Source organism: Esox lucius, chromosome 13 (assembly GCF_011004845.1).
Source record: "Esox lucius isolate fEsoLuc1 chromosome 13, fEsoLuc1.pri, whole genome shotgun sequence".
NCBI lineage: Eukaryota > Metazoa > Chordata > Actinopteri > Esociformes > Esocidae > Esox > Esox lucius.
Window position 1 is genome coordinate 20,710,889 of NC_047581.1, and position 27,877 is coordinate 20,738,765.

The window sequence follows — 27,877 nt, forward strand, 5'->3', positions numbered from 1 at the left end:
TCCACAGTCAGTGATGGTTTGGGGTGCCATGTCATCTGCTGGTGTTGGTCCACTGTGTTTTCTGTGGTCCAAGGTCAACGCAGCCAACTACCAGGAAGTTTTAGAGCACTTCATGCTTCTTGCTGCTGACCAACGTTATGGAGATGCAGATTTCATTTTCCAACAGGACTTGGTACCTGCACACAGTGCCAAAGCTACCAGTACCTGGTTTAAGGACCATGGCATCCCTGTTCTTAATTGGCGAGCAAACTCACCTGATCTTAACCCTATAGAAAATGTAAGGGGTATTGTGAAGAGGAAGATGCGATACGCCAGACCCAACAATGCAGAAGAGCTGAAGGCCACTATCAGAGCAACCTGGGCTCTCATAACACCTGAGCAGTGCCACAGACTGATCGACTCCATGCCACGCCACATTGCTGCAGTAATTCAGGCAAAAGGAGCCCCAACTAAGTATTGAGTGCTGTACATGCTCATACTTTTCATGTTCATACTTTTCAGTTGGCCAACATTTCTAAAAATCAGTAGTAATATTCTTATTTTCTGAGATACTGAATTTGGGATTTTCATTAGTTGTCAGTTATAATCATCACAATTAAAATAAATAAACATTTGAAATATATCAGTCTGTGTGTAATGAATTAATATAATATACAAGTTTCACTTTTTGACTGGAATTACTGAAATAAATCAACTTTTTGATGATATTCTAATTTTATGACCGGCACCTGTAGTGGGAAGATGTGAACAGTATAAACATAACAGTTTGCAGCTATGCAAGGAGTAGCAATTTAAGTACGCAACGTTATTGAAAATTGAGTAACATACATTGAATACCTATTTCATAATTGTTTTCATTGTTTCTTTGTGATGTTTTGGAAAGTGGGCTAAGCAGAAGAGAATTAACAAATTATTTGGAAATGTCTAATTTGCAATGATTTGGCAAAGTGGGTACATTCCTGAAACCTGGAAATGCAGTTTGTAATTTTAATTCACACTGAATCTTTTTGTGTGTTGTAGTACAATATAGAGGGAGTCTGAGAGAAAAAATACTCAAGTTCATTTGTTGGTCTGCTATAGGTAATTAAACATGCAAACATGAGGTGTAAATAGGTTATTGCCCACTTAGGTATATAAACTCAATGAAAGTGATGATTAGGGGTCAGGTGTTTTAATATTTTGGTAAAAAAAAAAAAACTTTGCCCATTGCCATTGGATGGAAGTTGTCATCACACAGGTTCCAAAGTCACATCATGCCACAATCAAGAAAAATTCTTCAGTTTCTTCGGAAAATAGTTGTCAATGGATGGAAAGGGTTACAAAGCCATTATTAAGGCTCTGAGTCTCCACTGAACCACAAGCAGAGACATTTTGTTGAAATAGAGAATTTGAGACAATAGTGAGTCACAAAGAATCATGAAATAACATCCAGGGTTCTGTATGCCCCTTTTGCCTCTGCTATGGTCAGTGTTCATGATTCTACTATCAGAAGGACACTGGGGAAAAATGAGATTCATGGCAGAGCAGCAAAGTGAGAACTACCAGAAAGACCATTAATACTTATCTCAAGTTCTCCAAAAAGCATCTGAATGATCCTCAAGAGTTCTGAAACAATGTTCTATATACAGTCAAAAGGAATATTGGAATATTTTGGGCAACATGGCCACATTATCTCCATTAAAACAAACAATGCATTACATATTAAAAACCTCATACCAAAGGTCTTGGTGTGGGGATGCTTTGCTGGATCAGGACCTGGATAATGATCCGAAATAAACCAAAAACAAGTCTACTTGACATCAGAGTGGTTGATTTTTTTTTTTTGAGGAATGGCTTATTTGAAGTCCAGCACCTGGTGCCAAAATTCCTCCAGGTTGCTGTGAGAGACTGATGAATAACTACAGGAAGTGTTTGGTTTTATTCTTTTCCACTAAAGGTGGCACCAGTTCTTGAGTCAAGGGGACGATTATTATGCAAAAGATTCATAATAAACGTCACCTTGACTCATTTTTCATGGCCATGTACAGTGGCAAATTTGTTATATTCCTATTTAGTTATCACATGTATATTAGTTATTTTTCATTTTTCAAATTGAGTGAAACTGCACTAAATCCTTTTCTGCCATTGTTTTACCAGGTAAATTTGCTAAGAACATATTCTTCTTTACAGCAACAACCTAAGAGCCAGTAGTGAAACAATTTTTTGTTGTTGTTTGTTTGGGGATGTAAACCAGCATTCATTTGTTTACAGGCATAATGCTCTTGACAACTAGGTTAACATACATATGTAAAATATTTTGTTGGTTTACAATACAACTTTTATGTTTTCTCTATCTTGGTTTCAGACTAGACAGACATTCAGACAAAGCTTACAACAGTCTGCGTGTATCAGCTGGACAGTGCCTCAACAAACAAATAAAATGTAAGGTAGGCTATTTTGACTAACATAAAAAAAAAAAATCTGACTGTTGAAACACATAGCTTAAATTATATATTTTTAAAAATGTCAAATTGTTATTGTTTTGATCTTTGTATGCCTCTTTCTCTCAGCGTACTCTACTGAGCATGTTTCACAACTAAAGGCCCAGTTTTTTATTTGTGACCATTAAAATTTTTTGATGGCATGCTGTTGGCATTGATCTTTCACCAGGTGGCAGTTCTTAACCTCTATAGGCTTCTAGTTGCACTTTATACTAAGTAAAAAGTATGTAATGTGAAGCATCAGACCTTTAGACATTTCTAAAATAAATAAAATCACTTTGTCATTATGGGTGTAGATTGATGCCAAAAAAGTTAAATCAATCAAAGTCTTACACAATAAAATGTGGACATAGTGAAGCGGACTGAAAACTTTCTGAAGGCACTGTGTATACTTTATTCATGATATTTTATTGTTGGGGGAAATTACATATTTTACAAAATTAATGAAGCTGTTTTGGCATGTGAGCACCTCAATACTGATTCTACAAAAATAATATGCAGCACCACTATCATACTTAGTGTCAGAGAGTCAATGGTGCCATTTTTACAGTCTTAGGTATGATTTGGCGGAGAATTGCAGTCCTAACCTTTCGGTCTCATGTATTACAGTAGCAGATTGAATAATTTGATTATTAAAAAGTTTAGCACATTTTGCTCTCATGATTGCTGAAGTGGTGCCACCCTCTGGATGTGCGCAAGGCTCATTTTCAGGACCAAGAGCACTGCAAGCATGAGGATGCCCACCAGCACACACAACACAGCCAACAGGCCTATGACAGCTGAAGAGCCCTGTAAGCTGAATATTTTGGTAGTGGGTGCAGGTAAAGAGCCACTCTTATTGCTGGAACTTGTTGACTCCATAGTGCTGGAGTTGCCAGGAGGATATTGGCCCGTAGAATTGTCCAAACACCTGGGCTCCTCAATAAGTGAAGTAGTGGTGGAAGGCTCCTTGGATGGGGCTGTTGATGATATTGAATTCAGAGACAAGCACTGTTCATAGCTTAGGTCCTCCAAAGCATAGTTGTCAGACGTAAGGTGAGCCCGAGGAGAATCTTGGTGAGAGGAAGGTGCTTGCTCCCCTACACTGGCGTATGTCCTCTTCAATGCTGGCTTTGATGAATCAGATAAACTTCCAGAATCCCCAGTGGTTTTGATGAGTGAGTTTAGGAAAGCAGACTGTGTGGTTACCACTGTGGAGGTAATCATCTCTGGCCTTGTGGCGAAGCTGAGGAAAGGCGATTTCTCATTAGGCTTTAGGACCCGTGGACAGATAGCCATGACGGATAATGTGAGGATCATACGATGTGCGAGGTGTGTTGGCTCAGCACAAACCAGGCCAGTGGCCATCTTTAGCCTTCCACTCAGTAACCACCAGTACAGGTACAGGATGTCACACTCGCACACCCACAGATTGTTGGCCAGCTCCACAGAGTGGAGACGCGGGAGGCCATCAAAGGCTGTCTCTGGCACCGAGCGCAGGCAGTTGCTGTTGATCTTTAAAACCTGCAGGTTGACCAGTGCATTCAGAGAGGGCAGGTCAAGGGCAGAGATGCAGTTAGCTGACAGGTCTAAGTGGGTAAGGGAGGCTGGCAGATTCCGAGGCAGGCTGGTCAGCTGGTTCCCCTTCAGAGTGAGAACCTTCAGCCTGCCCAGACGCAGCAGTGCTCCTGGCTGGATTGCACGGATGCGGTTGTCCTCCAGGTCTAGTCGGGTGAGGTTTCCCAGCTGACGCAGGGCCCCGGTGGTGATGAACGTGATGCGGTTTTCCTGCAGCTGGAGGGTCTCCAAGCTTGGGGGAAGGCCCCTGGGGAAGTGGGCCAGATGGTTGTGGCTGAGGCTGAGCTCCTGGAGGCCAGTGAAGGGCCGCAGCTGGTGGTCCACGTTGCAGAGCTGATTCCGGGCCACAGATAGGACAGATGTGTTGAGGGGGACTGATATGGGCAGGGACCTCAGGCCCAGGGATTCACAGAGTACCAGTAGCCCTTGTCGGGGACAGCAGCAGCCCTGGGGGCAGGGGGATGTCACCAGGCAGGCCTGGGGAGACACAAAGAGAACCAGTAGAAGACCATAGATGTGCCAAGGCATGGCTCACTAGGAGGAGTAAGGGAAGAGAAGGAGGGACAGGGAAGAACAAGGAAAAATCCACATGAGACATGTAACTACTAACTATCAGGATAAAAAAAACTGCAGCATTATGCATTGCATTTAGTAACACAAACTCCAGTGGATATGGGTGTGATGTCGGTTTACACAGGCGGTGTGATCAATGTCATTGTAAATCTCAAAGTAATTGGCTTAAGTACTGATACACAACCTGTAATTACTATTGTACTTATCCATAAACCATTATTTACCATTCTTCCAAGGCTCTGTTTCATCCGTTCTTCCCAAGAACTGGTCCGGTCAAGATGACTATGATGCACTGTGTGACTAACTCTTTCCAGAAACCACCGTCTTTGAGAATTCCAAGCAGCTGCCCATCAAAGTTTAATGACACCCTTTAAGGTGCTGTATTACTGGTACTGTATCCTGCTCATCGTCTTCCTTTTCAGGGGCAGATAGAAGATTGAAGTCTCATAGTAACATAATCAGAGCTAGAAACATTAAAATATAACAGGATATTGTCTCTTGTGTTTTTTAAGAGCGGAGCACACACTGCTGTTGTCCCCGGTTTTCCTCCAGGTCAGATGACAATCTTTAGCGTCCTGTCACTCTGACAAGCGGGACTTAATGAAGACAAGCTAGTAGTATTGACAGACAGAACTGCTTTGGGTGGTCCTATCCTGTGGTTGTGTGACGTCTGTTCTCCAGGTGGGAGTGAGAGTGAAGGGGTAGTGTGTTCCAGAATAATTTAGCGCCCTGTGTACAAAGGAGCCGGGAATCCGATCCTGGTGCCAGACTCCCTCATGGCTCACCTTTCAGGAGATACAAGGCTGCACTTGCTTTTGCTTTTGTTCTGCCTTCATCTATGATGTTTGTATTTTTGGTAACTTGACTGACTGAATAATTGGCCTTCTGGCATGGGATCAAACATCCAGTTTTCAACAATTACAAATAGGTAATTAATGCATGCAACAGCTACATGATATGTTGTGATCTTTTATTCATAACCAATGAACATGGCAATTAATGCATTGGTTCTAAATCTGATTTATTGCAAGCTTTTCTGCTCTGATATTTCTCACAAAAAGTGATCACATTGTGGCACTAACAGCTTTATAGTCTCTAGTTTTAGCCGAACGTTTTGGCACTGTTGCATTTTGTTCAAATAATGCACCATTTCTTCTAGAAAACTGTTGAAAGAACATTTATTTTACAACCCTGTTTCCAAAAAAGTTGGGATGCAGCGTAAAATGTAAATAAAAACAGAATGCAATGATGTGCAAATAATTTAAACACTATATTCAATTAAAAAAATTCAAAGACAACATATAATAATGTTGAAATTGAACCATTTTATTGCTTCCTGAAAAATATATGCCCACTTAGAAATTGATCCCAGCAACACGTTGAGCAAAAAGTTGTGTAATGGTAAAAAACTTAATCTGGTGGAATATCACACAACTCATTAGTTCAGTTGGCAACAGGTCAGTAAGATGATTGGGTATTAAAAGATCCTTCCAGAGAGGATGGGTCAGTCAGAACAATATACACTGGTTTTGGAGCAACATATGCAGACATCTTTTTCAGAAAAGGCCTTGCTTATTTCAGCAAGAACATGCCAAACCACATTCTGCACGTATTACAACAGCTTGGCTCCGTAGTAAAAGAGTCTCTGTGCTAAACTGGCTGCAACACCGTGGTAAACATGCCCCTGTCCCAACTATTATGAAACAAGTTGCTGACATTGAATTCAAAATGGGCATGTATTTTTCCAAAAATTATTCAATTTCTCAGTTTCAACATTTCATATGTTGTCTTTGTATTATTTTCTATTAAATATAGGGATAAACGATTTGCATATCATTGCGTTCTCTTTTTATTTGCATTTTACACAGCATCCCAAAATTTTTGGAAATAAGGTTGTAATTTGTTAAATGTATTTATTCAGTTACCAGTACCAACAAAACAAAAAAATTTAATAATTTGCTAAATCTTTGTTTATTCTACCAAGAAAATCTAACATTACAAGGACAATATTATTGGCACCTTCTAGGAGTAGTTGAAAATAATAAGAATCCATACCGGTGATTTCCCATTTATTTGTGTGTGTGTGTGGGGGGGGGGGGGGGTTGAATAAAGTATAAGTTTGTCAATACTTTTGGCCACAGCTGTATATTCTTTCTGGTGACAGGCATTGCATCCTCTCACAATACTAAACATTTTCACATAAGGGCAGCAGTTGCGTCTTATCATTTAGGTAATAGCTGAAATGTTCTTAAAGAAATATTCCAATCGTTAGATATGTCAGGTAGAAAACCATCTACAAGTGATGTCTTCAAATGACCTGACTTGATATTAATGCAGAAATCAGTTTGTCTTGTTTTCAAATACTATCGTTTCCAGTTTCAGAGTAAAGTCCTTTAGTTGGATTGACAGCTTTTGAAATATTAATTGGATCTTGTAAAGAAGCCATGGAGGCAAAACAAAGGTACATTATTTCTTCATCTCAAGGCTCTGGTGCCTTTCACTGGCTTTTGTTTAGGCATGAAATTAGATTGCAGTGCCAATCACTAAGGTGAACAGACAGATAACTAATGCCATTTTTCCCTGTAATGTGTTCTCTAATGTGCCTAAAGTTGATACAGTATGAAACAAACAATACAACTTGAGGCATATTTTCCAAAGCAGACAGAGTACATACAATAATGTGCATCTTACGGTCCCTGTCCTTAAGCTTTTTGGAAATTTGAGAGCAGACATCACAAACCAGGCAGCCTGGGTAGAAATAGAAGAAAATTATAACTTTTTTCAAGACTGTTTTTAAATACACAGCTGTGTCTAAATTGGCAGGACTGCTTTTCAGAGATGGCTGAACACCACAACCTCTGTAAGGTTTGCCTACTTAGATGTACAAATCTCTTCACTCAATGCAAGTGTTGCACTTCAAATGTAAAGATAACAAAATCTATGATAACAACAAAACCTCTTTATTGGAGTCAGACAAAGGGATAATAAGATCCATTACACAAACATAACTACCACAATGTACACACCACAGTGAGAGTCGCTGTAAAACAGTCCTTAAGTAGAGAGTGTTGAGAGTTTCAGAATTTAAATTGGCTTTAGAGGAAAGTACCAGTATTAAGACGTTGGTACTTTTGTAATCACACACTCGCCCCTGGTAATCACAGTGGTTTTGTTGTTCAAAAAAGATAAACAAAATATTATAAACAAAAATACTAACAAAATAAGCTCCAACATCTATCCTACCATAGGCTAATTCTCTTTAATAACAAAACACCAGTGTGAAATGTATGAAAATACTTCTAATGACAAAAGAGAAGTCCACTGGTAAAATAGAAAAATATATCGCATCAATCTGTTACTGTATGTTTAACATCTACTGGCCATGTTATTGCCAGAGTGAGCAAACAGCATAGAGATGGTTGGAGGACATAACTGTGAGAAAACACATTACAACATGGACATCCCCATTAAACACATCCACCATTTTAATATAGTAAACTTGGAGAGACTCATAACTTCCATTTTCTTTTCACTCCTGATGACCTGGTTGATCATTGGCTCATCCGTCTTGATGAAACTGTTAGCTGTGTGATCAGAACTAACTCGTAATTGAACACTTTTACACAGAGATGGCCTTAATGACTTAACCATGCTGAGGCAGGTGCTGTAATGGCGCAGATTCACTGGTGAGACCTTTTTCCTTCTCACTGACCAAGAAAAATCTGCTATGGGCTTTCTTTTTATAACAGAGGCTAATTTTATTTTCTTTGTATGATTTATAAAGTCTGTCTGTCTAAATCCGTCAAAAGACAGAACATTACAATTACAAGTTGTAAAACATGCAAACATCCTATAAATATTATCTTATCATGTCTCATCTTAAAAAAAAAAAAATGGATAGAGAAATATCTTGTCTTCATTTTACAATGACTTGTCTAGAACATTGGAACTGTAGAAGGAATCAAATATGACATATATAAGCAAAATGACAGTCAGAGCTGAACTCTAAGGCCTGATTGTAAGCTATTTAGACCCAATTGTATCTGTATGCTAAAGGGTACATACAGTCAGGTTCCACAGACAAGTTGGGCACACAGCAATGAACATATCCAGCGAGTTCCCTCTGCAAGAGAAAAATATTCCCTCTCCTGTTTTTTCACATGGTTGGAGCCCCAACCTGTACTTAGTGGTTGTCCTTCCTCAGGTGGCAGGTGCAGACCTTGGGGTGACTGGAGTTCTGCTTCCCCTCCTCAGCCTTCTGACCTTTGTGCTTAGGCTCCACTCTCCGGGTATCTTCTTCCTCCTCTCTCACTTTCTTTGCCTCCTTTTGCTTGGGCTCCTTTCCCAACTTGTCCCCCACCAGTGCAGCAGAAGGGGTGCGCATATTCTTTGGGGTTCCCTGGTTTTGAACCCTCCTGGCAGAGTCAGGTCCGCTGTAAACCCTGCTTTGAACCCCACTAGAGGGTTTGACTCCTCCAGCCGAGTGGTCCATGTTCTTCCCAGGTGGGCTGGCAGGGGGTTTGTGGGCCTCCATCTTGCGCTTTTGGCTCATGGTAGCTGCACAGCAGATGATAAAGATCATGACAATAAGGAGGGAAGTAACCACAATGATGATCAGCATGTTATTCTGGAGGAAGTCCACCACCCGGGTAAGCATGAAGTCCTTGAGCCGGATCATGGTGGTGGTGATGGAGTTGGTGATGGTGCCAACCAGGGTGGGTGCCATGGTAGTGAAGGGGGAGAAAGGGGAGTCATTGATTGGGGTGACATTTGCTGGGGAGACATCGATGGGCACCACATTTACTGGTGGAATATGCACAGGAGGGCTATCAACAGGGATTAGGAGGTCTGGCTCCCCTCCATTTCCACTGCCAGTATCCATGGAAATGCTGTAGACCCGGGGCACATGCATGGCACAGACATGGCCCCAGAGCATGACCAGGCTCACGCACGCCAGGGAGAGGGTTAGGTGTTGCCTCATCTTTTTCCCCAAATCCTGGAATGACAAATGGGAGTCTTTCAATTACATTTCTCAAAGTGGCAGAGCTCAGGTGCTACTCGTGTTTGTAAAGGCCAGATAAATCGACACATTCACTACAGGACCGAGCATACACAAAATATCTCCCCTTTCACATTGGATCTATTTTAAATATCAGTAGTCATTACTTATTTGGGGTGGAGGCCGGCTGTTTAAGGTTTTAATTTGTATAGTGGAGAGAGGCCACCCATCCACCACACCAAAGTGAGGAGGTAGCTATATATGCCACAGGGAGCAGGGAGGTGTGGGAGACTTGTGGCTATGGCCTCTATATTTACACTGGGTTGCAGCAGACTAAGGACAGGCTTCGGGTAGGGATCTTATGGGTTATTTCTGCTCATAAGATGGTCTGCGTTCAGCCTGCCTTTCAGAACAAGCGCTTTTTACGGTTTCCTCTGGAGAGAAGCAACATCTCTAGAAACAACTAGTGCAGCTCAAATCTTTGTAACCATTACACACTATCTATCAAAGCACAACTTAAAAAAATAACAAAAGGGAAAAAAAGCGCTCTAACTCATAAGAATACTTGAAAAAAATAGTCTTATTTGAGTAGCTAAAATGGTACAGCTGAATTCAAACTTAATTTTAACTCAATACCTTCACACTGCCTAGAAAGACATGTAATTACATAGTGCTGCTCAGCACTCATTCTTCAGGATGACTGGCTTCTAATCAGCCTCTTGCTAGTCATCCTATGCGTCCTTACTTCTTACTGTAAATGATGTGCCCATTATGTCTGATTGTGCGGTCATACGTATGTAAGCGCTGTAAACTACAGATATACTAAAATGGATGGTTAGCTTGATCTCCCCACCTGCAGTCATCTGTAATTGGACCATGCCATTAACCAGACATAATTACACATTAAGGAACAGTTTCTTGGTTGATCATGATTTCTTCATTCCTTTCAGCAGACACTTCCATTCAGAGTGACTTACATAAGCGATTTGGTGGTGAAGCGGCTTCCTCGACAGCACATCATATTTTTCAACTGATCAGGGATTAGAACCAGTGACCATTAAGTTACTGGGCCTCCACAATATCTCCATCTTTGCCTACAAGCCTCAATTACCAACATATTATTGAGAGTTTATCCCTTCTATGTCTCTTTTAAATAACCTCCTGTCCTGTGGACTATTTCTAAACCATAGACAATGATTCTTGATTCTATATTAATTAAGTTTACGTTTAAATTTTTTAAGCAATTTCAAAGTTCTAAACAAACTGATCTCATACAAATAAAACATTAGTCACGTAACTTTCAGTTTCCTGAAAAGTAAATGTTTCCCTTGTCCCACCACTTAACCTTATGTTGGCATAATAAACACATCCATACTCATTTGGAAAGTGATTTAAGCTCTGTGTTTGCACACATTTTAAAAACCGATTCTCCTGCCGTGTGAAGTAAACCAAAAAAAGATTACTTACAGATGTTTTATCAGGTGCGAATGGCTCTTCTGGGCAGGATGGTACAGGGATTCTAACCAGGAGAGACAGACAGCAGGCTAACCAGGGAGGCGAGGGAGCATCCAAGTTGCTTGCCACCCAGTAACACTATACTGAAAGTTCTCCAGTTGTAAAAAAAAAAGAAACCCCAGCTGATTCCAGAATGATGTCCATCCCTCTACATTTCCATCTCCACCCCCTACCTTTTTCCCGCCCTTCAGAGGGGTTATGGTGGATGCCCATAAGCTCTGGACAGTCTGGTGGGGGCTTCCATGTATTTCCCTTACCAGATCCTAAAGCTTACATATGATGGAAATATGAACCTTTCTGTCCAATCAATATATCTAATCATTCACAATCACTCACAGGTGTGTATGTCACTATACTGAAACTATAGCATTAAAGATCTAATCTAGAAAGTGTTTTCAATGTTATTGCAGGACCTTCTTCCTTTATTGTCAGATAGAAAATGTTCACTTCCCTTTTGCCTTTACACACAGTGGAATAGTTTTTTACTAAAAAAGACAATACCACATTTTTTATACATGTTTTAGGTTTCTTGGTATTTCTGTTCTTTATAGGGCGAGTCCCTAGGTTTCTCTGCCTCCCACTCCATCCTCTCTAATTATGTTTTCCAGATTACAGCGTTTCTCCACACTGCCTACAAGAGCAGCTCATAGGGAGAGGGGCCATCTTTCATCAGATCACACATGTACAAACCAAGAATATAAACTTGACGGTCTGCTACAAACATGTTCCTCCGTCCTGGCACTTCAGGGCTTCTGTTCTGCATACGGGTGTCTGGAGCCCCTTGTGCGATTAGACCATATTTTTGGTTGAAGACATAAAAACGACTTTCAATTTATTTTTTACAGTTTTATTCAGTGGATTTGGTTTTGTAAGGCCAGGTGAATTCATGCTTGGTCATAGAGATGGATTTCTAATGTTTGGAATAATAACAGCTGCACTAAGAATGCTATAGATGTTATAATGAACAGTGAGTTTATGAGCAGTGGGCTACAGTGTTACAAGCCTCCATCGATGTCTGGAATGCAGCTCTCCAGGATGAGGTGGTTCTTCCTGCTGTCAGAGCTCTGTCACTTCGGGAGAGTCCGAAACTCCTCTGGGCTCTAGTGGATTGGGAACCACTGCAGAGATGCACACCACACCTGTGTCCTGCCCCAGCAGCCACTGGACCCTGTGTCTGTATCTGTTGGCCTTCAGCTTTGACAGGTGTAGGATGAAGCTGAAAATGCACACTGTTGTCACAGCAGCAAGCACAGCAACAATGACCAAGCACAGACCCAGCAGCCTCCTATCGATTGTTGTTACGGTCTGGCATGGCACTTTGTTTAGGACACTGACACGTCCTGGAGTAGACAAGGATTCTGTCATCCCACCAACAGACAAGTAGATGTCGGTGGTAGGGTTGCTGATTGGACGCTGAACGGATGGGACAGCGGTGTGGGAGAGCCCATTTTCATGGTCTGTCTCCGAGGTTTCAGCTCTCAAACCTTGGTGTTTTCAGTCACGTCTTTGGTAACAATTACAGAAGCCATTGTTTGATATGGTAGCTGAGACAGATTGGACTCCTGCAGTCCCTGGGTGGCTGCTTCCCTCTGGCTACGTAAGACAGCCTCACTAGACACAACCAGTAGTAACATAAGAGATACACGTCTCCTCCATGGGGCAATCATAGTGGCAAAATCTGCAAAAGTCAACATCAAATATTGAGTTGTACACTTTCACATCACAAGTAAAACTTTGAGAGCGATGTGTTTATTCAAATCCTTCCACTTTCATAGGCAATGTACAATTACCCAAAACCTGCAATAATGATGTATTTTCTTCACAAGATAAATGTGTTGCTCATACACAAAATATTTATTTGATTATTGATAAACAGCTGCAATGTATGGTAAATCATTAATGGCAAATGCTTACCACATTCCTATCTACCACATTAAATGTTGCAGTGTTCACTCAGCATTTCAGCCAAATCCAAATCTTTCAAAAATACTGGTATTTTTATTTATTTTTACATTATAGTTAACATTTATAGTGAACTTGCACTTCCAGCACAATGTTATAGATCATCCCAATTGTTTATACTAATGACACTTACCTAAACGCTGGAGAGGAGTCTCTCTCAAAAAGCAGATTATTTCTCAGCAGGCATGAAGTGAGACTAGGGCTACAGGGAATACAGGAAGCATGCTGCCATTTATAAAAGTGAAACTATTTTTTTCACTATGCAAAATTTACATATTAGGAATCAGCTATGGTCACATATATACATTGCTTCAGACAAACAATGAAAGGTTGAAAAAAGCAAATAATATAAACACGAAGTCAAATGCTTATTAGAAGATGGTCAAGATGCTCTTTGCCCAGTCCTATTCATCAATAATTAACTTGACACAACAAAATCTTTTTTTTTTCTTTATTCTTTTTCTGATAATCAATGAATTTGATACTTAAAGCAGGAAGAATGAACAAAAATGCTGACCAGACCTCCACAAGAGGCTGAATCCTTTTTTTCTGTAATTAATTTCTTTGTTATAATACCTGTGACAGAATGGAGATTCTGTTCTGTCGTGATGCATTATGGCAAGGAATACAGGGCGAACGCAGACAAGAGGAAACATTTAAAATCCACCATAACCCAACTCCCAAACATACGCCCTCTTTAGCCCAAAAAGAAAAAAAAATAATAAAAGACATGGTCATGTTATTTACAAAGCTTTAAATCCTTTTCTAGGCCTTCATTTGAAACATCACATACATTTCTCTCTACAGCATTCCAACCTACAGTGTCCCTTTAAATCACTATTCACTAATAATACTCCAACACGACCGTGCTGCCTTGAGTGTCCAAGGAGGCTCAGTAAAACAACGGATGTACACACAGGGCAGGACAGGGCACACAGACAAACACAACCTTCCCTGACAGATCCATATCATGGATTGATTGATGAAAACGTACATTGTTACGTGCTTTCAATGCCAACAGTCAAGTTCCACTCAGGCAGCCCACCAACTCTCTCTCTCCTATGAAATAACTCCATTCTCAAACCCATGTCATCCGTAAGCACTTTCTGCAAACACCTCTATGGCACTTTCTGACCTCTTGGGTGGTAACAAACTTTAAAGGCTAACACATTCTCTGAAGCTTAACAACCCCACCTCCCTCTGGAAAACAAGCATTACAAAATAGCATGACAAAATAATTAACGCAGTTGGCAACACCATCGAACATTCGGACGATCCAAGCGACTCCTTGTTTTTCTGATTAGCTAATGAATTATTAAAGGGGAAAATATTAAAAATTCTGCCAAGGAACTTCATAGTGGGATACACTGTATGAAATGGCAGAACTGGAAAAGGAAGCCCAGGGTAAAACCTACAGTATATAAATGACTAACTAAACACCACACCAGCCAATTCTGTTAACATAGGCCCGAACCATGGTCACACCCTCTGGTAAATCTATTAAATCTAAAATTTCTCTCATTTTCTATTTTGGGGAAACAAAAAACAAACTACATAAAAGGTGCATGCCCTACAACTCCAACAATATGAGGCACATCATTTCACTTGTTGAAAGTCTTTTCTCCATGTAACATACTGTTGATTGTTATCAACCAGTAGACACAGGCACACCATGCCACTCACCTTTCGGATGGCTGAATAAGTATGGGCATATCAGGTGGTGATTAGTCAGCAGCCTAGAACTTGGACCCTGAACACAAAGGTATAGTGGGGTTTGATTAGGGTAAAAACTACACACAAACACCTTGACTGATTCATTGGTAAAATTCTGTGGAAATGTTAACCAGCCACATCACCCAAAATTCCACTGGTCATTCTCTGGGCAGCACACAGGATATTGACACAATAACCCCTACTCAGGACACCACAGGTCACGTGTCAGCAGCACTGTGCCTTCCAGTGCAGAGCCTACAGTACAGTAAGTACCTCCTGTGTCACAGAGCCAGAGGGGGCACAATCTGACAAAAACTAAATATAGTGGTAAACCAAAGCACATTTCAGTTTTATGAGACTGGGAATCTAACAATGTTGGTCTCTGTGGTCACCTGAATAAAAAAAATACTAAATAAAAAATACCTATATTTCTGGAATGGGGCACGCACATTGTAAACAACTCCAAACAGAAACCAGTTAAAGGGAATTATACAGGCTACGAAAACAAGGTGCAACATGAAATCTCATCTATTGTTTTCCTCTACACAGAGAGTCCACTAAAACCCATTGTTCATGTGACGGAGTATTTATGGAGATGATCAACATATTGTTAAAAGTTGGTTCAGGTTTCAGAAGCATACTGTTGCAGTCTGAAGAAACCCTACTTATCTCATTTTCTAGGAAATATACTGTATTCATATTTTCCCATGAATAGACCCACAATTATTATACTTCAAAAGAATTTAAGAAATGTTTCGTCTTTGAGTAAAAAATGATTGCATTGAGGGATGTTACTGCTTTCAATAAATGTAAAAAGAGATAAAAAAGCTAGCAATGAATAACCTGTAGACTTTCAACCATTGTGCTAAAGCTAGTCAGTGTTCGGTGTTCAGTCAGTTTCTTAATGACATTGTTCTCCACTGATGTCATATTTACAGTGTTGATTGATTGTTGAACCCAGACCAACTTTGCATTACCAGCAAATTGAATGGTCCCTTACAGTTTGTATTCTATCTTCCTTGAAAACAAAGAGAAAACAAAAGAAAATACTGTCAAGGAGGTGTGAAAACAAAAAATGAGGTCGGTAAACAAAGCTCAAATTTGGCAACTAAATATGTTTACACAGGGGGGAGACAAAATACATAAAACATTTGGGTTTACCACAGTAAATAGGAATTGTTTACATTGGAAGTATGTTGGCCACACCCAAAAAAGAAAAAAGGATGGATGAGACATTTTCATACAATTACCAAGACAAAACTGCCACTTATTAAAAATAATGGAATACTTTTACATTTTTCTTTCTCTCTTTTATTCCATCTGGGTTAACTGAGGGTAAAGGCTCAAATACACTACACGTTTTTTTCCAGGTCTTCTGACTCTACCCATCAAAATTCCTTTCCACACTTCAGCCAAGCCAAATCGTAGGCCACTGTTAATGAGTATATACACATGGCACTGAATGACTGGCTATATTTCATAGGCAGGTTTGCACATGTGCTGGAAGAAAATGATCATGGCAACATAGGATGATGCTTCTTTTGTATGTGCATTGCTCCTATTAAGACCGGCCAGTGTAGTGTTTAGCGGAGCCGCATTCCTGACACTGCTCAGAATGGTGCATGTTTAATGAAGTTTAAATTGAAGTGTAAATGTACATTATGTTTACATTTTACGAGCGGCACAATGTTTTACTCTTTGCTGCCATATCCGACAATTTTGGAAATGTGGCGAGAATTGATGGAGAGCCTGTAGATGGGGCTGCAAACGTGTAACGTAAATTTTGGCCTTAGGGGCTGGCTAAGAAAAGAGTTCATCTGGAATGTTGCTTGGGATCGTTGCTAGGAAGGCTTCAGGCAGAACGCTGTCGAGATTGGCAGTGACGGGTCCCGCCCACCTCCCAGCCAATGGATCGTCCTGAACTGTGGCGGGTGGGGTGAGGTGAGGGTCCTTAAATGCTGATCTTGGACATCTGCTCTTCAAGTTGGATGATTCGCTTCTCCTGACTGCTGACCAGGTCCTTTAGGGATTTGATTTCTTTCAACACCTCTTCCAGCTTGGCTTCGTTTTTCTGAGGAATACAGAGGTAGAGGATATAAGAGACCCTTACTTGGGATGTTTATGCTGGTTCTAGTACAGCAAAAATGGATCACCCAACCACCTCTGGGACGAGTTCATAAGTAATACCTAGATCATTTTTAATAGATCCATTCAGATCCTCACATCCTCCACCCCTACGCCTCAGGCAGGGCTACGCCTCAGGCAGGGCTACGCTTCAGGCAGGGCTACGCTTCAGGCAGGGCTACGCTTCAGGCAGGGCTACGCTTCAGGCAGGGCTACGCTTCAGGCAGGGCTACGCTTCAGGCAGGGCTACGCTTCAGGCAGGGCTCCAGTACCCTGTGGCACCCTGAGGGTTAACATGGCGCGCCTAGAGGCTGAATGGCAGCAGCCAAGTGAACCATAATTACAGGCCAGATTGAAACAGAGGCCTGGGCTGGGCCCACGCAGGCGGCTACATTGTGGGCGAGGTGGGACAGAACGCCTAGAGTTAGTGGGTCAGAGGAAAGGGGGGTTCGGGGGAGGTAACCATCGTATGAAGTCAGGCAGCAACTCCCTTTCTAAAACACACCCAGCCAACATAACACACCCTCCATGTTCCAAGGCTGCTGCTGCAATGTGCAAAGGCCAAGGCTGAAGAGAAGGCCATTGATGACTGGTGTTGGGATTATTTGAAAAGTACAAAATCCTACTACATCAAGTTCTTTTAAAGTAACATTATATTACCCTGTGTTCCGGTCATGAATAATAAAAAATTAAAATGTAAACCTTAAAGGGATAGTTCGTCCGACATTCATATTTTTCTGAAATTACACTTACCAGCAGGTGGCCCATAGAGTAATTTTTCAAACAATCCATTATTCAGCTCTGTCCCAGTCTGTAATTAACATCATCCATATTTTTTAAATGACGATGTGCCTGAGGGACCAACTGGGAGGAACGGACTGTCACTGAAATATGATTTTTGGACAAACTTTCCCTTTAACTAGCCATTGAGGAAGCCAGTCAAGCTCTAACAAAAAGCCTGCAAACTGATTTTTTTTTTTTTAAAGATTACAAATTAATAATTGGTGGGGCAAAATCACTGTATTGATGGGACTAGCTCCTACTGTATGCTTTGAAACCACTAAATTACACTATATTGAATACACTGTAATAATAAAGCAACTTATTCACACATTTTCTGCAACTGACAGGTCTACTGGCTCACCTTTATCATTTGTCTAATAACGGTCAAACAGACAAGAAGTGTTTCTTTACCACCAAACATGAAATATTTTTTTTCCCCTTTTATGATTTAGAATAACATAGCATATGACATTGAAAGAAACAGTCAGAAACGGCCACCCTCTTTTCATTAATTTATATTTCTACATTTCTCAAGAGCCACCACTGAGATGGATTACTAGATGGCACAACTGCAAATATAAGGTATAAGCTATGGGCTTTCAGGGATCCAGGCTAACAATTTCCATCGGTGGCATTCTAATTTTATAGGATTGTAAACTGTACTTGAGGATGTTGTCAGTTACTCTTTAGGAGGATGGGTGATTGAAAGGTAGAGAATGGCTCAGAAACATCTTGTGAAACAGTTTTGAGGACAAATTATTCACATTATTGTTGGACTAAATCATGAAACATGGAGGGAAAAAAAAAAAATGGAAGGTTGACAGATACAACAAACGAAATGTAACTAGAAAAGCCGTGAAAAAGGGTAGCAAAATGGAGCCTGGGCTTTGCTATTACAAAGAAAATGAATAGCAAAGATCAAAGTGCACCCTCTGCATTTTCTCCAAACAGTTCCATTTGCTAAAGAACTAAAAATGGAAAGTTGAGAAACACTTCTGTGGGGAAATATTATCCATAAGTAATGTGAATGTAACCCAAACATTACTTAAAAGTTATTGTAATGATATCAACGTTTTCTAAAGTTACATTAAACTTTAGAGCTTTGAATTCTGCTTTGAATACATTTCCACCGACATATTAACTACTAAATTTAAGTGGTTAAGGAAATGGTAGGCATTGATATGAACATTAGCTTTGGGAAAGAATTGGAATAACTAAGGCCTTGCAGATATATAATGTAGTGTTGGTATATTAATCCAGTCTATTGTCCACTAAGTGGAAAGGCAACAGTCACATTATCCTATCAATGTCCAGGTGTATGGTGGACAGACAAGACAGATGGCAGTACTCACTATGGATGAAGCACACTTGTTGGCTGGGCCTGTCTTCTCTGTGGTGTTGCTCAGCTTGTTGTCCAGTATGTTCTTCTTGACCACCTTGAGGTCACGGTTCTTGCCAGGGACATAGCCATTCTTCAGGGAAATAAGAATAGGCTCACCATCCTTTCCCTCGAACCAGTCTTCTGCCTCAATGGCACAGTCTGGTCCAGCTGTGTCTGGGTACAAGTCATCCTGGAACAGGTCAGACTGCAGAGAGAGTGACAGGAGCACATAGAGTTGTTACAGAACAACAGACCAAAATACACTATTTGACTTCAAGGAGTCTTTAAAACAGAATGAAAAGGCTCACCTTTCTGGGCACAGTCATGATAATGGGTTCACACTTCCTTTCATGTAATTTATAAAACCTGTCAACATAAATGAAAAGAAGCAAATTACCCTCAAGATTATCTATGACAGGCCTATTGTCTAAGGTTTTTCCTGTTCCACTCACTGCCACCCAGCCCAACTTCTGCTATAAGGACATTGCCAATACCCTCAGACATCCTCAATAAACTGTAGAACTGATACATTCATCAGGGTTAACAGCAATTTTCTGAGGTAAGCATGGTTAAGAGAGCATCCCTCTGATTTGGGTCTGTGCTGCCTCCTGGTGGACATGTTAGGCCAATGGCCTTACACAGAAGTCAACAGTTCTGTTTAGGGCCACCTCAGACCTTCCATTTTAGACCCACCCAACACTATGTCAAGTAATCAACTACTCCTTGCTGAGCACAATCAACACTGGGTCAAACAAAGTGTAATAATCAGATTGCAGTCGTAAAATGGCTGACCAGTTTCCTTACGTACCTGGCAATCTCACACTTGTTGACGTCCAGGCCTCTCTTGGGCATGTACCCCATACCCCTCTGGGGCTCCTTGCTGGCAAAGCTGTTGAGGTAGTGGACAAACGGGGCCTCATCCGTGATCTCAAAGTAGCGGATGCTGCTGTCACCCTACAAAACCACAGAAACAAACACAAACCTCTAAGTGTTCCTTTTTAAAAATGTCTGACTAAAAGTGCTTTTCGGAACAGTACTCGGTTTTAGCAACCACTTCCTGGAAAACACTTGATCTTCCCTAATTTCAGGAATTAGATCAAGACTTGCGGCAGGTCACATGCACAGCAGATCAAATGGATGTTAATGTAATCTGCCGGAAAAACTCTACTCACCTTACCACACAGATAAACCACACTGGTGTCTGGGTCATAGAAGGGCAAAAGGACTCCATTGCTGGTGTCCATCTCGTGCACGGTGATTGGCTCATCCATGGCTTGCTGTAAATTAAACATGAGGCGGGTTAGTGTATAGTGCTGTAACATCAGAGCGGCATCCCATGCCACCCACTACATCTTATCCACATGGGCCCTGGTCAAAACGTGTCCACTACAAACGTAACAGGAACCCACTGGGGGGTCAAAACGCTGATGAGAAGAGGATGGTGTTACCCACCGGGTTCCACAGGGCTAGCTGTCTCTCACTCATACGGCTGAAGCCTGTGGTGAAAATGTTCCCGTCTGACAGGAAAATGGCCCTCATTGGCCGCGCCCCCTCGTGGGCCTTCTCCTTCTCCTGTCAGAGGCAAGGTGTCGTAAGAATAAGAGAGAAGAATAAGAGAGAAGAATAAGAGAGAAGAATAAGAGAGAAGAGTTCAAGAAAATAGTCATAATTGTCGAGAATGAGCATAAATCTTTTTGAACACATCCGGAATAAAATTAAAAACGGACTGCTTTGCTCACAACGATCAGAGGGGGCAGGTTGAGCGAAGAGGGTGCTACTTTATTATTTTTGCTTCCTTTTAACGCCCTTTCTCCCTTTCCTAATTTCTTTAAATCCAGATGTATCTACCTCCCTATCACATCACAGCATCTCCCGGTAGACTTGGGGGAGAGGAAGTGCAGCACCCGGGCCCAGCCATGAGTCAGCCATTGGCACGTTCAGGGTTAACCCTGTGGCGGTCAGCTTGGAGCTGCGAAAAACTGCAACACTCAGGAGGCTCAAGAGTTTCCTTTTGCGAGGGTGGAGACTTTATACACTTCTTATTAACACAGAATTTAAATTCACCCAGACGACATTTCCAAACTAGGTTTGTTGCACGGACAGCGGCAAAACAATTCACCGAAGCTATTCACAGTTAATACATTAGATGGAACATTATGTCCACAAACAAGCTGGAGGAATATAATGCCAGAAATGCAGATTATCTGGAAATGATTGAACAGTGGTCAGTGGCGCTCACCCCTATGACCTCCTCCTTGCGGGGGTCGATAATGCGGATGGTCTTGTCCTTGCAGGCGGTGCAGATCAGGCTGCCGTTGCGGTTCCAGCAGGCACTGAAGATGACGTCAGGGTGCATTTCTTCCAGCTGTATCATGGCCTCGCCCGTCCCCACGTTCCAGATGATGATCAGGTTGTCACAGCCTGAGGACAGAGGCGAAAAAAGGAAATGGGGGAATTATAATACTGCCCACTATTCAACTTTCTGGTCGGGTTTCGTAAATTCTAGAGGCAGCGAGAGCAGATGCGTTGATCAGACAAAATTAACTATTAGGGGGTCACACAATAGAGGACTGATGAGAACCCAGATCACAACAACAAATCATAGGTAGAACCAGAACCAAAATGATAACATTGAAAAGGTCTGCGTTCCGCAAGCCATCCAACCATGACATGTTACGCAGAGGATTCTAATGGACAGGAGGACATCACTCACCAGCACTGAGCAGGACATTGCGTGCCGTTGGGTGCCAGGTGATGATACCAACCCTTTTGGAGTGTCCCTCCAGAACCACAACAGGCTCAGACAGGTTTGTAACCAAGCCGTTTTCAGGGATCTGCCACACCTGCAGACATGGGTCAGAGGTCATAGTAAGGCATATTAGTAGCTACAATCAGACAATATGTTGAACACTCTTCCACAATGACATTTACAACCCTGATCCTCCAGGGGGAAGCAGAGAGCTGTGGTTACTCAAAATACTCATGATGTTTGTGTACATACTGAATACCTTACATCCTGATGATAACGCAACCAGTACAGACAAATATGGTGAGGCAAACACTGTTCACGCGAAGACTCATTTAATCAGAGGCGGGACCAGTGAATTTCAGCTTTAAACACAGAAAATCAACTTTACTTTTAGAGAACATATTCAGGGCATACTTTCAGCTGCGATATCAAACGTCCCCGAAACGAGAAAGGATCCTTAGGAAGTTCAATTTATCTATACAGTTGGAATATTGCTTCTAGTCAAAGCTAGGTTCCACAATACATGTTTAGGACAAGAGGGATTCTAGTTGTAGCGTTAAACTTCAAAGGAGGACGTGTTTTCTGACGTTCAGAGAGCTGCATGGGGAAGTCAACGACTACAGGTGGGGAAGTGATAGAAGCATACCTAAGTACATAGAGCACTGTGATCGCTGCCATTCACTGACCAAATAAGGACAAAGGAAGAAAAGCACAGCACCAGCCTCAAACAAGTTAGTGACCTCAGCCCTATAAAAAGGCTAAATCCTTTCCCAGAGCTGATTCCTATATGACACGTCTCCCTCTCTGAGTTTAATCTAATCCAGACTAGGGGGCGAGCCCTGCCTGCACCAATGCTTAGCTACCCTAACGCCATCTCATCCATGCATACGCACCCCCAACAGGCCTAGGCCTAACCTGCAGGTACAGTAGAGACGCTGGGGACCAGAAACCTTACCATGACTGTGCAGTCCTCCGAGCCACTGGCGATGACCTGGTCATTGTGGGGGCACCAGTCGATGTCCAGCACAGGTCCTGTGTGGCCACACACTGTGGGGTAGGCCTTGTCAATGCGCCCTGTCTGTGGAGACAGAAATCACAGGATTACATGCTGCAACCAGAGACAGTACAAAAACGAATTGGCAAATCTTGCAATCACTTAAAAACACACAATGAACAAGGCAAGAGTAAACCTATAATTTCTCACTGTGTCTCAGTCAAGTAATGTTGTGCAAGTACCTAAGGTATACATCTACGCTGACCGATAAATAACATGTTCTGTCCTTTAGATAGTTAACTTCTCACCATTCAGTCCTTGAACAGAAACATTGTTGAACAAATAGCACACAACTGTGGCTTATCTTGAGAACAAGGATGCCATGAAAGACACACCATATTTCAGACATCACAGAACTCATTTATTTTCTCCATAAAAGACAAGAGATGGAGGCGATGGAAAGGACCTCGGCCAAGCCCCGTGAATGTTAATGTTTAGCTGTGTTCAAATGAGACGCCCCCTGCCAAATAAAAACCACTGAAACCAGATACATTTAGACTACCATCAAATGTTTACTAGGTTATCCAGATTTTTGTCCAGACTACCTTTCCCCCAAAGTCAAGCACAAAGAATAATTCACCAGTTAAGCACTGTCAATGACTGTCATAGCCCATTACTGTTTACATCTATTCGGCCTAGCTACAGCCTATGACTCATTCAGATTCCTGGTTACTTTGCTGAACATGTAAATGTAGGCATGTTGCTTCTAATGACGCCATCAGAGGCATGCCTGCTGATAGCTTTTGCTCTTTAAAGTCAAACCCTGAGCTTGCTTCCAATCTTATATAACACCCTTACACAACAAATAGGCCAGATGTCCAGAAGTGCCCCCGAGACACGCAACGCCCCCCCATCATCTGACTTTTTGATGGCATCCTTTTGGTTTGGGAGGGTGGGCTCTATCTTGACCTCTGACCCCATGTGATTGTAGGGTTATAGTAGGATCAGTATGACGCAGCGGGGGTTATGGTTAAAGTTAGGATCGTGTTTGATAATTCCCTGGCAGGACTGACACAGGGTTTCACTGAGACAGGGCACTGCCCTACTGGCTTCAGACCATTTTAAACATAATGGCCTGCCTCATGAAAATCACTCATTGCCCACAGCCATTTCAGTAATGGACTGGGTAGGATGACAACATTGGTTTTGGAGGGGCTAAATAAGTGCTATATTTAGTCGCAAGAAGAATATCACTTCCGAGCTCTCTGTGGGCATTAGAAAACTACATAGATGGGCCTGTAATGATTATGCACAACTGCCTCTAATGTTAGAGTAAATCAATACAAGTTGTTAGAATGACCATTAATAATAACCTAAAAACAGTCAGAGAGCATGGACGATCCAAGCGCTATCTTCATCAAGATTTAAGAGGTTACAAACAATGATCCTGAGTGGGAGGACTAGGCCCTCCGTTTAAATGATCCTGAGTGGGAGGACTAGGCCCTCCGTTTTAAATGATCCTGAGTGGGAGGACTAGGCCCTCCGTTTAAATGATCCTGAGTGGGAGGACTAGGCCCTCCGTTTAAATGATCCTGAGTGGGAGGACTAGGCCCTCCGTTTAAATGATCCTGAGTGGGAGGACTAGGCCCTCCGTTTAAATGATCCTGAGTGGGAGGACTAGGCCCTCCATTTAAATGATCCTGAGTGGGAGGACTAGGCCCTCCGTTTAAATGATCCTGAGTGGGAGGACTAGGCCCTATCTAAATGCCTCTATAACAGCAGGCACACAAGGAGCCAGACAGCCATTCCTGACCAGACCAGGATATGAGTCACTATGTTGTCGGAAGTCTCTTCCATCATCCTCCAGCACTTTCCTGCCTGCTTTGCCAGTGGGGAAAACAAAGACTGGCCTGTTCAACTGTCACAACACACCACAAAGTCCTGTTGTTGACATTACTAAGTAACATGACTTACACAACGTCCGATGTGGCAAGGACCACACTATATGACAGTAGTTGTTGTTTAGTTGGTCTGGCCTTAGTTAATTCACTCGGTTAAACACAAGCATGGTTAAGTATGGAGTACAATCCTATCTAGATGTGCCTTAAGGCTCAATTTAAAAACAGGTGACAGCATAGACAACGATCTGTGGGAGTAAGACATTATAGTGGTTAATCTGGCTAGGTTATATGGGGGGGGGGGGGGGGGGGTATTTGGTTAAGGGACACACATTAGGAAGAAGGGGCGCCATCTGACTAAAGAACACTCAGGACATGGGCATTTGCAGGAATGCAGTGGGTAGAGAAATTAGGCTCAATTAGTACCACAAAGGGTCCCTATCAAATGATATAAAACCAGTGTCCCTGCAGGTAAAGGATGTGCATGTTTAGCTTGCTTACATGAAACCAGCAGAATATAATAATCCTCAACTCATCTATCAAAATACTTTAAGTCCTGTTATTTAACACCAAGTCCCTCAAGCAGACATCAAAACATTTGCTGAAGTTTCTGATTCAAGAGTTTGGGATGAGGCCAAAATGTGACCCACATGGGGCTGAAGTTGAGGATGGCAGTCGATCACTACCCATAATCACTTACAACATAACCTGACAGAGTTAAACCATGACACATTCTCAAAAACCAAGTAATCAGTCAGGTCAAAGTCTGTGAGAGTGCTGTAGGTGCATGTGTGACTCAATCACAAGACCAGCTCCACACCCCGTCCTATCCAGAGAACACTCCTGAAAATCCAACAGTAGAACAAACAGCACCTGTACTGGCCCTGTGAATCCAAAGTTTCATTAATATAAAAGAACAAAGGTCAAACAACATTCAATAACTAGGCAATTATTAGGCCATCATCAGGCCGTGTATGATTGTATTATATTTCAGCAGAGCCTTTAGGTGCATAAAATAAATTAACATTACCCATAAAAGCTTTTTTCCATTTTGAAGTTGTCAACTAGGAGGGACCTCCTATTAGTTAAGGAAGTGTCACATGATTCCATCCAGGCCATCTGGAGAGAACAGCCAATAAATATATACTCAGCAACTAACATTCCATAACTGCAGATGGTAATAAATTAACAATCTTAGCGTAATACCAGTTCAGCAACAAAGCACATGTAGACTGGACATTACTTAAACTTTTAGGCAAGGAGACACTCCTTCACATTTACTGGATTGGTCGCAGAAGAACTTCCACCAAAACATTTCCTTTCACAACTTGGGGCAGCCAACAAGTGTTTTGTTTCTCATACGTCTGCCATGTGAGGTTACATTACAGGTGGCAGTATCAACTTTCAGTATACAAGCGCTTAGTAATAGAAGAAAATTAAGTACTTCATATTAAATAAGAGAAGTGGGCTAGTAGAATAATACTTTAATTCCACATACATGCTTTCCAGCATGTATGTGCTTTCCACATACATGCTGATTGTGAAATCATGATTCATTTTGAGCTGCAGGCTTCCAGCAGTTCATTTGAATCCCATTAAGATGACAGTCTCTTTTGCAAGACAGTCAGTAAACAATGTTGGCCTGATAAAGAGTGTAGCAAGAAAACAAAACGAAGTGGATTTAAAACTCCTCCTACACGTTTAACAGGTTAAAGGACCATGGATGATTCTTTTTTATATAGTGGTTTGATCCCAACCTAATAGACTTCATGACTTATTTAGAGAAACCAGATTATGACCTGGGTGTGTTTAGTAGATAGACGGGGTTCTGTCCGTGAATGAAAAAAAACTGCAAAATGATACGGCAGTAATATGGAAGTAGGTTGGGGTTGAAACGAAAGCTTGCCCGAGGCAAGTACACTGAACGGTTGGACAGACGGAATGTGATTTTTGGCTGCCTGAATGGGCAAGTGACATCTTGTCCTGAAACATTTGACATTTTGTGTTGAGACAACATTCATTTGACTGGTGTTATGTTTGGGTAGGTGCATTATTGCCACACAATACTCATATGTTGAGTAAAAAACATGTTTGATTACAACAAATCCATATTTTCATCAGAACTATAGACCCATTTGGAGTGGACATCTCGGTTACGTCACTGAAGTTAGGTGAAATCTGCAGGAACAAGTGTACAGAAACGAGTAAGCTCTTCGGACTAAAGGGAAAAAAATATTGTTGTGCCATTGGATGTCAGAATAGGAATGCAAAAAAATGGCCTTCATTTTTATAGAATACCATTGTTAAAGCCACCCTTTGAAGCTAAATGCATATTGTTTATTGTTGCAAGCCATTAAACAGACAGACTGGACTGTTGAAATCATCTGGAATGCTCGTCCCTCCAGTGCTTATTTCATATCAGGCAAAGTTTTGTCCACTGTTTATCACACTCAGGCAAAATCAATGATATATTTATAATAATAATGATAAATTAATAATTCCAGCATCCACAAAGCAGGCATTCTCAGTAAGCTCTTTCAAAATAGTAAACACCATAGACCAACATTAGCAACATTAGCTAGCATGTAAACAGAATTAGCACGCAAACAAACCAAATTTCTCATACAGAACTTAGACCGTTTAGCTAACATCACTCAGTATTTATGCAAGCATTTAACAAAAGAATGAGATATACGGTAATTTCATATCTGTGATATGACATTTTCTTTACAAAATAATTGGAGGTGTACGGATTATCCATATTCCTATCTGTTGTAGAGAGGTTACTGTCACTTTCTGCCACCAGGTCGGCTCTGCCCACAAAATACGTCATCATTGTTAACCAACACAAAAATGGTCTATTGCAGTGGTTCCCAACTCCGGTCCTCGAGTACCCCCAACAGCACACATTTTTGTTGTAGCTCAAGACAAGAACACCCAATTCAACTCAATGAGAGCCTGATAATTAGTTGACAAGTTGAATCAGCTGTGCTCGGCTGGGGCAACAACAAAAATGTGTACTGTTGTGGGTACTTGAAGACCGTAGTTGGGAACCACTGGTGTATAGGAAGGTTCTCACAGACACACACTGTAACCATAAATGCCCTACAGAAAATGGATTCCTTGAGGCTAATGTAATTGAATTACAG

At 41.5% G+C, this 27,877-nt stretch overlaps 3 protein-coding genes across 5 annotated transcripts in view; all 3 read right to left on the reverse strand.

The window, feature by feature from the left end:
* Window positions 1-3,137: 3,137 nt before the first annotated feature.
* On the reverse strand, window positions 3,138-4,565 carry LOC105025619 (leucine-rich repeat transmembrane protein FLRT3). The gene has a single exon (XM_010896415.2). The coding sequence runs from the start codon at window positions 4,563-4,565 to the stop codon at window positions 3,138-3,140; it is 1,428 nt and encodes a 475-aa protein (XP_010894717.2).
* A 3,007-nt stretch (window positions 4,566-7,572) lies between these two features.
* On the reverse strand, window positions 7,573-11,211 carry tmem119a (transmembrane protein 119a). The gene is made up of 2 exons (XM_020052455.2): window positions 11,077-11,211; window positions 7,573-9,606 (listed from the first exon to the last, which is right to left on the reverse strand). Exon 2 carries the CDS (start codon window positions 9,589-9,591, stop codon window positions 8,794-8,796), a length of 798 nt encoding a protein of 265 aa, XP_019908014.1. The 5' UTR covers window positions 9,592-9,606; window positions 11,077-11,211; the 3' UTR covers window positions 7,573-8,793.
* Window positions 11,212-13,523: 2,312 nt separating this feature from the next.
* The window catches only part of coro1ca (coronin, actin binding protein, 1Ca), a 44,012-nt gene continuing 29,658 nt past the window's right edge, over window positions 13,524-27,877 (reverse strand). For all 3 annotated transcript variants that reach the window (XM_034296478.1, XM_010896383.3, XM_020052834.2), the window contains exons 3-11: window positions 22,792-22,914; window positions 21,801-21,930; window positions 21,327-21,508; window positions 20,540-20,659; window positions 20,260-20,364; window positions 19,896-20,041; window positions 19,396-19,453; window positions 19,059-19,292; window positions 13,524-16,870 (exon numbers count right to left, since the gene is read on the reverse strand). In XM_034296478.1, the coding sequence (XP_034152369.1) occupies window positions 16,751-16,870; window positions 19,059-19,292; window positions 19,396-19,453; window positions 19,896-20,041; window positions 20,260-20,364; window positions 20,540-20,659; window positions 21,327-21,508; window positions 21,801-21,930; window positions 22,792-22,914 (1,218 nt within the window). In that variant the 3' untranslated portion in view covers window positions 13,524-16,750. The remainder of the gene's footprint in view (window positions 16,871-19,058; window positions 19,293-19,395; window positions 19,454-19,895; window positions 20,042-20,259; window positions 20,365-20,539; window positions 20,660-21,326; window positions 21,509-21,800; window positions 21,931-22,791; window positions 22,915-27,877) is intronic.

What these genes read in the sequence shown, in the direction of transcription:
- LOC105025619 (XM_010896415.2), bottom strand. Translation starts at nt 4,565, where the DNA reads ATGCCTTGGCACATCTATGGTCTTCTACTGGTTCTCTTTGTGTCTCCC.
- tmem119a (XM_020052455.2), bottom strand. Translation starts at nt 9,591, where the DNA reads ATGAGGCAACACCTAACCCTCTCCCTGGCGTGCGTGAGCCTGGTCATG.